This window comes from Palaemon carinicauda, unplaced genomic scaffold (genome assembly GCF_036898095.1).
Source record: "Palaemon carinicauda isolate YSFRI2023 unplaced genomic scaffold, ASM3689809v2 scaffold471, whole genome shotgun sequence".
NCBI classification, from domain to species: Eukaryota; Metazoa; Arthropoda; class Malacostraca; order Decapoda; family Palaemonidae; genus Palaemon; species Palaemon carinicauda.
The window spans coordinates 28,038-40,325 of NW_027171730.1; the positions used below are offsets into that span (position 1 = coordinate 28,038).

The 12,288-nt window shown below is 36.4% G+C and overlaps 1 protein-coding gene across 1 annotated transcript in view; it reads right to left on the reverse strand.

Moving 5' to 3' along the window:
- Positions 1–3,831: 3,831 nt before the first annotated feature.
- The window catches only part of LOC137636972 (inhibitor of nuclear factor kappa-B kinase subunit alpha-like), a 68,883-nt gene continuing 60,426 nt past the window's right edge, over positions 3,832–12,288 (reverse strand). Inside the window, exon 15 of the mRNA XM_068369297.1 lies at positions 3,832–4,467. Within this exon, the coding sequence (XP_068225398.1) occupies positions 4,290–4,467 (178 nt within the window). The 3' untranslated portion in view covers positions 3,832–4,289. The remainder of the gene's footprint in view (positions 4,468–12,288) is intronic.

The following is a 12,288-nucleotide window of genomic DNA, read 5'->3' on the forward strand; positions in this document are numbered from 1 at the left end:
TGTGACTAAGATTTTTAAATTGTGTATATATACAAGTAGCTTCTGGCAGCAAAGACCTGTAGTACACTATGCGAAGAAACAATAAAAAGCTCAGATTTTGCACATCACAAATTCCATTTTGCCTGAAAAAACAATGACAGGGAAATGCAAAATAATTATAAGTCGTATCCAACAGGACAACAAAATAAATAGGAGCAGTATTCAAACGGATTATAAAAGTATAATCTATTCAGACACATACAGGTCCTACAGGTAGCAACAAAATTTTACAAAAGGACAGCCAACCTCAAAGTATATTATATTAATAAGGAATTGCACAGTACAGACCTTCATATCTGGAAACCAACTATATGGTAGAGGAGTATGTTATCTGGAGGTAATTAAGGATTGAAAAAAAATTAAAACTCCAGTTAACTTCAATGAGAATCAATGAAATTTACTCAAAATTATATCAATAAAAGCTTACAGAAAGTAAAGGTTTTATTGATCAAAACCTTCCTTTTGTTACCTAATAAGTGCTTAACTTGATATATGAAGTTACTGTTATCTAAAAGTAGGTTTTATCTTGGTTGAAAATGTTGACAGTTAGTGCACTGGTTGGTCTTATCACGTTTGGATATTCTGGTATCAGTAACAAGAGGAAAGTCAAGGTTTGGGTGGATGGATGGAGTGAAGGAAGCTCTAGGTGATAGGAGGATAGATGTGAGAGAGGCAGGGGAGCGTGCTAGAAATAGGAATGAATGGCGAGCGATTGTGACGCAGTTCCGGTAGGCCCTACTGCTTCCTCCGGTGCCTTGGATGACCACGGAGGTAGCAGCAGTAGGGGATTCAGCATTATGAAGCTTCATCTGTCGTGGATAATGCGGGAGGGTGGGCTGTGCCACCCTAGCAGTACCAGCCAAACTCTGTTGAGTCCCTTGTCAGGGTGGGAGGAGCGTAGAGAGGAGACGTCCCCTTTTTTGTTTCATGTGTTTGATGTGGGCTACCCCCCTAAATTGGGGGAAGTGCCTTGGAATATGTATGTATGCAATAACATGCATTTCAACCAGGTTCCTTATCCACACCAGTGCTGTCAAGTGTGAAAACACTACCATGCACTTGCCCATTAACAGAGGTTGCCGAGCCTGAAAGACCTACAGCAGTGTTGACCCCTTTTTCGACCACTTTTCTGACAAACGAAGATATTCCAATTGTATTCCACCCTTCCTGGAATACATCCATGAAAAGAAAATGTCTGGAACAATTACTTCCAAAGACATTCGTTAATTGACAAGGATTGCTCCACCATTCCAGTGACTGAAGTCAGTTTTGCACATATAATGTCTAAATACAAGACAGACTGGAATACAAACCAAGTCCGGATCAAAGGTCCTGTTCTAATTCCGACTAAGGTGAAAAGAGAAAATTGCTCCTTATCAGTGAACTGAGGGATACAAGGATCAGGCGAACAGCCTGGTCTTATACTTTGGAATCCGGTAGTCGTATAATGCAGACTTAATCACAGAAATACGAAGGTTGCACAATAGAAAGACCTGAAGAAATTGAGAACGAGTATCAGAAGCTTACCAATTGGCACACAAGAACCGCTGGTTATCCTAAAATTCAAAACAGTACAGCTTAGGCTAGAAGCAATGCATTGCCCAAAAGCCTTGCTGGCCTTCTTAAATTCACAAACAAAACAATAGTAAAAGCATATGAAGCTCACCACTATCAACCTTGCAAAGCTCAAATATAGTTTGAGTGGCAATTCAACATCATCGAATGTAATCAACTACCCTAGATTTTCCCTGAAATAGACATTTATTTACTTTTCTTTTAAACAAGTAAAGCAATAAAAGCTATCAAAAGAAAAGCTATTAAAAGAACAACTCTTCATAGGAGGAACTGTTAGCGCACCACATCACTCAAAAACATAAAACGAAACGCAATCCTATGACTGGCATGCTTTCACAAAGTCATTTGGACCACTCTCACATGCATTCATAACAATTTCAGGAGACATTACTTATAAAAAATTTAAATAAACTAAAATCATACAATAAATACAATTAGATCGCATATAGAGAAATAGTCTGCCGCTTGTTAATGTGACAAGAGTAATGAAAAGATAAAGGAACTATGGTGTATCCAAGCCTCGATAGTTGCCATCAACCCCCCCTGATTAACTTGATAATTATTGGAGGAGCAATTTTTGGGGGGTAAGGAAAAAAAATTGGAGTTTCAATTCTAGGGTAGACGTCGGCATTCAAGCAGCTTTGAGAGAGAAGCACCATGAACACCAGGGGAATTTCATAGACATTAACAAATTCATTAAATAGCCAAAAAACTACTATTTCACAACTCCTGCATTATATTTAATACTGCCCTGAATATATTAGAAATGATAATTCCTTATTTAAAGTTTAAAGGTCGCTCATGAATGGTAGAGGAAAGGGACAGAACAATGCCCTTACATACATATGATCAGCACCCAAGCCCCATTTTCATCAAGTTAGACCAGGGAGGGCCAGGCAATGACTACTGATAACTCATATTCATGATGAGGTGCAGACATTAATAGAAACAATAGAGCTTGAGCAGGTCCCACACTCCAATCCAACAGGTTGCCAGGCAAGGACATTTCTAATAGGCTACCAGGTCTATACACAAGCAGACACATCTATAGTGGCGATGATGCAACACTGCTGCTGTAATAAAATGACAATCTGCACTTTTCCATGGTCAGGTTTGACAAATGTTTCATAATATATCTGTTACACAATTATAAAATAATTCACAATGCACAAAATTACAATATATACCATATGGACTGATGGCACTTAACTGCAAACTGAAACTCATGAGTACTGTATATCAAATGCTAACTAAAGCCATCTAAATACAACCAAGACATGTGTTGATGATGAGTATAAGGCATTAAGACAATATCAGTGACAATGACACAATGCCAGAATGCCACTCTTAGGCACTTACTGCATACATTAGATTAAGAGGCAAAAAAAAAAAAATGCACCTTACACAGAACAATAACCAAGGTATTCGCTATGTACGTTATAAACATAAACAAAATCATACGCAACGTCATGAGGTAAAATCCATATAAACCCTAAAAACTTCATACTTGATTTGGCAATGCCCTATTTTTGGTTTTCCTTCTAATGACAGGTCACTATTTGTCAAAAATAACACAAAGCTGACCCTTAAAGATTTATCAGGATATTGCCAGCAATATTTATCATATTCCTAAAGTTAATCAATAAATATACCTTTCTTTATATAAGTAAAGATTGTGTTAATCAACTTATGAAATTCTAATATCGATAAAAGTTTTAGAAAATTTCAACATGGTAGAAGACTTTACAAGTTTTTAATCTCCCTCAAGTGAGGCAAGTCTAAAATGTTCGCAAGAGAAAATTAACCAAGGGAGAATCTCATCAATGTACAACTACTGTACACTGAAATGTAAAGTTTGTAATGTTCTAGATCCTATTTCAAATCTAACAAACGATGATAAACAGCATACAAGGAAAATTCTGTGCCAGCACAAGTTTGAGTGTGTATAAATACTGCGTGGCTGTTCTATTTATATGTAGGCAGCCTGAGTTTAAACTCAATTTATGACATCAAATGACATAAAATTTATTGAATGATCTTTATATTGTCATCTTAAAACCCCATAATAAAAATTTAATTCGCATATGTAAAATATAAATTATGAAAGCACCAATGTGACCTGGCAAATTATTCTGCCGCTATATATAAAATTCATTTTTGGCAAACTAAAAACTAGCCAAAATTAGAAATTAAGGAACATGCATAACTTCCTAAAAAAATTAAATTAAAATTTCATCCAATCTTCATATAAGTCTCTCAATTTATATTCTATCAGTAAAATCTTCAAAATTTATAGCTGTACTGTCCAAAAATACAGAAATTTCTAACCAAATAATCCTCTTATAAAAATATGGATGAGGTAAGATTAAAAATAAAGGTGCTGACCTTGCTTTGCAAACACAGATTTCTAAAATGGTGCCATTTACAGGACTTTGCTTTGTCCAGAAACTGTAAGAGAAAAAAATAGACGCATCACAAGAAAATTTAAAACCTTTCTAATAAGTACTGGTAAAGAAATTTCCCTTTGAACTACAACAAGAGTTTATACCTATGTAAAACTCTTTCCCGATGTGACCTTCCACACATTATGTTACCACATAAAAATATAAGAGCCCTGTATGAATCTCATAAGAAAAAAAACTTCGCTTATAATTAAATCATAAAATTATATTATACTATAAAGAAGTCTCTGTTGCTCCTTTTTTAACTGCAGCCATAGACAGGGGAGGCGAGCCTTCAATCTGAGAATTCACTAAGCCCTCACGCTGGACTGGCGATGCTAGGAAGTAAGGAGTTTTGGCCTCTCCAACGACCAAATTTGTGTTGAGGTTTCCGGATAAAATTTCTACCATTCTGTAAAGGAAAATTATGATTTAATCAAAATATAACTCTTTGTAACATCATTATCCCTTTTACCCCCAATGGATGTACTGGTACGTTTCACAAAACACATCCCTTTACCCCCATGGACGTACCGGTACGTCCTTGCAAAAAACTGCTATTTACATTTTTTTGCATATTTTTGATAACTTTATGAGAAACTTCAGACATTTTCCAAAATAATGAGACCAACCTGACCTCTCTATGACAAAAATTAAGGCTGTTAGCGCAATTCAAAAAAAAATATATTGCAAAATGGGCTTTAAAAAAAAATGCCTGGGGGTTAAGGGTTGGAAAGTTTCAAATAGCATTGGAGGTAAAAGGGTTATGAAAATTTCTCATGATCTTGAAACTACTGAGAAATACAATTCAAGATCATTGTACAAATACCTTAAGAGACAAGGGACTGACACATTCTAAAGGTATATAAGTTTCCAGAACAATATTTTAAATTCAAGACTATATTCAAAGCTAAGAATTAACAGTTTCACAAATTTTCTTCCATGTGGAGGCAATTAATCTAACAATATGTATCCTATAGGTATGTTCACATTACTGTTACTTTTTTTATGTCATAATAATGACAATGCTTAATTCCAATGTCCAAGATTTTCTAGAAAAGAAAAAAAAAACTTCACATTACAGCCATAATCTAATATATTATGTAGTACTTAATGATCCTGAGAGGAAAGCTAGAAAACTAACATTCCTGAAAACTTCATATATTTATTGAAAGACAAAAGGAAGAAACAGGTGACAGAGTCAAATACCAGAATATGGAAGGAAATTTCTTTTGTTAGTTGAAAAAGATATGGAATTGGTAGGATAACTTAAATACAAAACCGATTTCTTTGGTAAAGGAAGGTTGGAAATTAGCGTGATTCAGTAACCTTCTTAGACCACAGCCAATATCCATGGGTCAGGCCGCAGTCTTTCCAAATGGGGAAGAAGTGGGTCAGTTTTCCCCCTACAGGACTTCGGTGGAAAGAAATGTCACATTGTGCTACAATAAGGTTTTCAAGTTTGGTTGGCAATCCTTATGAAATGTCTACTGTAACAGAATCCTGTTGTGTTACCTCTTGAACAAAAGGGCCTCGTTGTTGACACATCTGTGTTTTAGAAATGTGATTCATAGCTGGAAGGTCGAGTATTTATAGACTGACCTCGGGACATTGGTTTGAATTCTGTTTTCTATTTGAGAAACTACTCTATCAATGTGAACTCCATATAACACAAGTTCCAAAATAGGAATAGAAATTAATTTCCGTCTTTGTGCCTCCAATACTGAACCTACCATAGATGCACATACCTACAGTATTCTTTTTTCTTAATCATAAAATATAAAGGCTGATAATGCTTTGGAGTTCCCATCTGATGGTTTTATTGAAGCAGGTAATATATTCTAAAATTACATCTAAATCCTGATGTCCTGCAAATTTCTCTTCGATGAGATTACAAACCAACCATAATAGAATATGCAAAGTTAAGTGATTTAATCACATTCCCATTTGATTACCTACGAATAATATCTCTTTAGTTAACCAACTTGCAAAACCTGAATTTAGAGGCTTTCTCTTATGAGGCCCAATGATTGGGTGAAGACTGGCTACCAAATTACAATCTAAGACAAGGTCAAGTAACTGATTAGTTTTATACAAAAATACAATCTCTGTGTTGAAGAAGGACCGAGCACTAACCGTGAATCTGAATTGCTAGCATTTTTCTGGCGATTTTTTCAATCTATCCATAACGAAATTAAAGAGTTGAAGTGTGTTAACATTCTTAGAAGTAGCCATATTTTCCTTTTTGGTACAATAAAAAACTTCTGAACTAACCTTACTAAATTTATTAGGTTATATCTCAGCAATAAGGCTACACAAAGATTGAAAAGGCTATACTTCCTTAATTTCATCATCTGTCAACAAGTTTTCCTCTTCCTCATTTTCCTGTACTGCAGGTAGAGCTGTGAGGAAATCAGCTGATTTCAAGCTTTGTTTACCATTTGAAAAGAGGGTAACTGTAGGAGTGGTTAGAGCATTGTTTTTGTTTTAGATGTACTAATGCCTACACTAACCCCGCTAACGTTATTGTGGGACAAGCCAGTGGGTGACCTTACACGTGAACGCCTTACACTGTCGTCTGAAACATGATGAAAACGATAGATTTCAGTTGACACTTTGTTTACCCCCTCAGAATTTAAAGGAATTACACGATATTCCACGCCATCCAAATGCAGTAAGTAGTATGAGAAATATTAGAAAAGCTTACATTAGCGAGTGGAGGGATATTAGGATCAAGACAACCCACTCTGTCTTCTGCCCCACAATTTGTCTTATAGAGTGACTAGGATTGCGGTTTTGCAAGGGTTCAGCAACAGAAGGAACTACAACATGTATAGATTTTGAGGCTCTATGTGAGGTTATAGAATCTGCAGTGCACAGCGTGCTTTCAGAACCCTTACTGAATTATATGCTATTATCATTAGATTGCCTTGTGGGGTTAGGTTAGGTTTGATAACAGGGTATGTAGGACCAGAATTTCTCTCTCTCTCTCTCTCAATATAGTTCAGCTTCGTCTACAGTCAATAACTGTTTTTATCTTATTAGACGTCTTATTACAATGTTCTAATTTTCATTAGCGAGTCGGGGGCTAGATATGACAAGTGAGTAATTTAGTTTATATTTATCAAGAATTTGTTTTGAGTTTGTAACACGTTGAGATGTGACACCCCCCCCTCTCTCTCTCTCTCTCTCTCTCTCTCTCTCTCTCTCTCTCTCTCCTCTCTCTCTCTCTCAACGTGATAACTCAATCCTTCTTCTTCTTCTTTCTCTCTCGACTTCGTTGTAGGAAACGTGATAACTCAATCCTTCTTCTTCTTCTTCTTATTATTATTATTATTATTATTATTATTATTATTATTATTTATTATTATTGTTATTGTTACTACTACTTAAACAGTAGTTTGAATAGCTGGATGCCAGACAGTACTACGTAGGACCCTTCTCTCTGGTTACGGTTCTTTCCCTTTGCCTACACAGACACTGAATAGTCAGGCCTATCCTTTACAGATTCTCCTCTGTCCTCATACACCTGACAACACTGTGATTACTAGACAATTCTTCATCACCCAAGGGGGTTAACTACTGTACTGTAATTGTTCAGTGGCTACTTTCCTCTTGGTAAGGGTAGAAGAGACTCTTTAGCTATGGTAGGCAGCTCTTCTAGGAGAAGGACACTCCAAAATCAAACCATTGTTCTCTAGTCTTGGGCAGTGCCATAGCCTCTGCACCATGGTCTTACACTGCCTTGTGTTAGAGTTCTCTTGCTTGAGGGTACACTCGGGCACACTTTTCTATCAATTTTATCTTCTCCTCTTGTTCTGTTAAAGATTTTATAGTTTAAATAGGAAATATTTGTTTTAATATTGTTACTATTCCTAAATTATTTTATTTTTCCTTATTTCATTATTTCCTTTCCTTACTGTGCTATTTTCCCTGTTGGGGCCCCTGGGCTTATAGCATCCTGCTTTTCCAACTAGGGTTGTAGCTTAGCATTTAATAATAATAATAATAATAATAATAATAATAATAATAATAATACTATTATTACGGTATAAATTCAGTGGATTTCTAAATTTTAACAATGGAAGCAAGTGATGTCAAGAGCTTATGAGGCTCATCACTATCAAAAGATGGCTTGTGTGTTGTCTGATGGTGCGCCATTATCGTCGTTGTCCCTGCTATAATCAACTAGCCTAGTCTTCCCCAGCTTCTCCCCTGAACTAAGAGGAAGTTTCCGTTAGTGCTTAGAACCGTTACCTTGATTGGCAACCAGTGGAGATTACTTTCCCATGAATGGTACCAAGAGCGAAACGCACGCTTCTCAATGATTATCTATAACAGTATTGCCCCCACCAGGATACACGTGAAAATTCCAGCCAATAACAGTCAACAAAACCATGGGAAGATATCTTAAATCCTGATGGCCTGACAATTTCTCTTCTATAAGACTAGAAATAACTCCAACTATAGAATCTGCAAAGGAAAGTATTTTAAGAATGACTTTATTACCCACATACAGCATTCCTTTAGTAAACCAGCTTGCAAACCCTGTATTTAAAGATTTTGTTCTACTAGCATTGATGGTGGGCTCAAGGCAGGATATAAAATTGCAATCTAGAATAAAATTTGATGATTGTTTTGTCTTATATAAGTCTAAAGCATCTATGTAGTAAAGAAGGTTTCCACATTAGATGAGAACTAGAGTTACCAACCTTTCCTTAAATTTGAGACAACAATTTATCGATTCTAACCAAAATGAAATGGGAGAAGTAAGGTGTATATTTAGTCATGGAAGATGGATTTCCAAAGATTTGGCAGAATAAGCAGCCTCAGGAGTTACCTAGAGCAATTTATTTTCCAGCAATAATTTTCCGTAAAGACTCAAAAGGAGAGACATTACCTCCTCATAGTCTTACTCTCCTTCAGTGTTTTCTTTATCCTCATCTTCCTATTCAGAAAGATAAACAGAGACAATACCGACTGATTTTCCTGTCTGTTTACACCTTTGCAACCGAGTTATCATTATTATTATTACTAGCCAAGCTACAACCCAAGTTGGAAAAGCACGATGCTATAAGCCCAAGGGCTCCAACAGGGAAAAATAGCCCAGTGAGGAAAGGAGATAAGGATATAAATAAATGATGAGAACAAATTAACAATACAGTAAATCATTCTAAAAACAGTAACATCATCAAAACAGATATGTCATAAATAAACTATTAACAATGTCCAAAGCAGATATGTCATATATAAACTATAAAAAGACTCATGTCAGCCTGGTCAACATAAAAACATTTGCTCCAACTTTGAACTTTTGAAGTTCTACAGATTCAGCTATCCGATTTATTTTTTAAGGGACTCGTTTCGGCAGTCGAGGTACTTGTGTAGGGCATATATCTAACCTGTTATAGTTAAGCCATGATGAGCCAGTGGTTAAGCTTGCAAGCGAACGATGTGCCATCCAAAATATGATGCAACCAATCAGCTTTACCCAAACTTGATCGGAGATATTTTCTCTATGGGAATCATATGATGTGCCATGCCATCCATATTTAACCCTTTTACCCCCAAAGGATGTACTGGTACGTTTCACAAAACACATCCCTTTACCCCCATGGACGTACCGGTACGTCCTTGCAAAAAACTGCTATTTACATTTTTTTTTGCATATTTTTGATAATTTTTGAGAAACTTCAGGCATTTTCCAAGAGAATGAGACCAACCTGACCTCTCTAGGACAAAAATTAAGCCTGTTAGAGCAATTTAAAAAATATATACTGCAAAATGTGCTTGAAAAAAAAATAACCCCTGGGGGTTAAGGGTTGGAAAATTCCAAATAGCCTGGGGGTAAAAGGGATAAAATAATAAGTTACTTGAGATCACTTACTTCAGAAAGTGGAGGAATATTAGGAAACAAGAGTGGCAACTCTGTCTTCTACCTCACAATCTAGTTGGCTAAGAGAGTGGCTAGTATTGCGGAAGCATGAGGGTTTCGCAGCAGAAGGTTCCAAAGTAAATAAAAAATTTGACTCTCTAAGAGGATCAGAACCCCTACTGAATGGAACACAAAAACCAGATGTCTTAAGTGGTCAGGTTATGGTTAGTAAAAGGACAGGTTAGTTTAGAATTACGGTCTTTTAATTGAAGACTCACTGGCCTTCCTAGATTTAGAAAAAGGAAGCTAAAGAAGAGCTTTTGAAGCTCATCACTATTAAATCTTTATTCATTAAGAGTTATATTCGAGTTCAGTGCAGGCAGGTCTTTATAGCCATCATCATCGCCATAATCAACTAACCTAGCTTTCTCTGTATTTCCCAATGAACTAAAACCAAGTTTCTTCTTGTGCTTTGAACACTTAATTTAATAGTAAAACATTCACACTCCTCACAATATGTATCTAAATAACAATACTATCTCCGACACGAAATACAAAGAGAATGCCCTGGGCTTATAGCATCCTGCTTTTCCAACTAGGGTTGTAGCTTAGCAAGTAATAATAATAATAATATAATGGACCAGAAATAATTTCCTTGAACAATCTACGCAGAAGTTACAAACAAAACCAGAAGACATTTCTAAATGCTCTAAAAACATTAAATTTGAACAGTTTGGAGTGAAAGGCTATCAGAAATTGAAAGGCAAAGGCTCCGTGGCTTCAACAAACCATTGGTTGTTGCCATTGACTGCTAGATTGAGTCATCACTTTACTAGAGGTATAATTCTATTGAAAGGAAAGAAAATGGGAATTTTTTAGTTTTAGGAGTAATTGTCGATAAAATTGAACTTCCACAGAGAAGCAATATGAACATCAGGGAAGGTTCATAGAAATAATACTCAGCACAAAACTTGGGCAGAGAAAATTAAATGGAAAAATTCCCTATGACCAAAGTGGCATGAAAAAAAATATGATATAAGGAATCCCAAGAATGAAAATGAACACAAAATACTGAAGAACACTTAACCAAATAGAAACAAATATGTTATTTTCATTAGTAAAATAAATTTTTGAATATACTTACCCGGTGATCATATAGCTGTCAGCTCTGCTGCCCGACAGAAAAACCTAAGGACAAAATACGCCAGCGATCGCTATACAGGTGGGGGTGTACATCAACAGCGCCATCTGTCGAGCAGGTACTCAAGTACTACATGTCAACACAGAACCAATTTTCTCCTCGGCCCACTGGGTCTCTATTGGGGAGGAAGGGAGGGTCCTTTAATATATGATCACCGGGTAAGTATATTCAAAAATTTATTTTACTAATGAAAATAACATTTTTCAATATTAAACTTAGCCGGTGATCATATAGCTGATTCACACCCAGGGGGGTGGGTAGAGACCAGCATTATATGTTTACATTAAGAGCTAAGTATTTTGTATTTCATTTTAGCAGTTATTCAAAATAACAAACATAAAATCAATAAGTACCTGGTAAGGAAGTCGACTTGAACAATTACTCTGCCTTTTTAAGTACGTCTTCCTTACTGAGCCTCGCGATCCTCATAGGATGCTGAGCGACTCCTAGGAGCTGAAGTATGAAGGGTTGCAACCCATACTAAAGGACCTCATCAAAACCTCTAATCTAGGCGCTTCTCAAGAAAAGAATTTGACCACCCGCCAAATCAACCAGGATGCGAAAGGCTTCTTAGCCTTCCGGACAACCCAAAAAACAACAATAAAAAACATTTCAAGAGAAAGATTAAAAAGGTTATGGGATTAGGGGAATGTAGTGGTTGAGCCCTCACCCACTACTGCACTCGCTGCTACGAATGGTCCCAGAGTGTAGCAGTTCTCGTAGAGACTGGACATCTTTAAGGTAAAATGATGCGAACACTGACTTGCTTCTCCAATAGGTTGCATCCATTACACTCTGCAGAGATCTGTTTTGTTTGAAGGCTACTGAAGTTGCGACAGCTCTAACTTCATGTGTCCTTACCTTCAGCAAAGCATGGTCCTCCTCATTCAGATGGGAATGAGCTTCTCGAATCAAAAGTCTGATATAATAAGAAACTGCATTCTTCGACATAGGTAAAGAAGGTTTCTTAATAGCGCACCATAAAGCTTCTGACTGTCCTCGTAATGGTTTAGTACGTCTCAAATAGTACTTAAGAGCTCTTACAGGGCATAGTACTCTTTCTTGTTCATTTCCAACCAAATTAGAAAGGCTTGGAATATCGAACGATTTGGGCCAAGGACGAGAAGGAAGCTTGTTTTTGGCTAAAAAACCAAGCT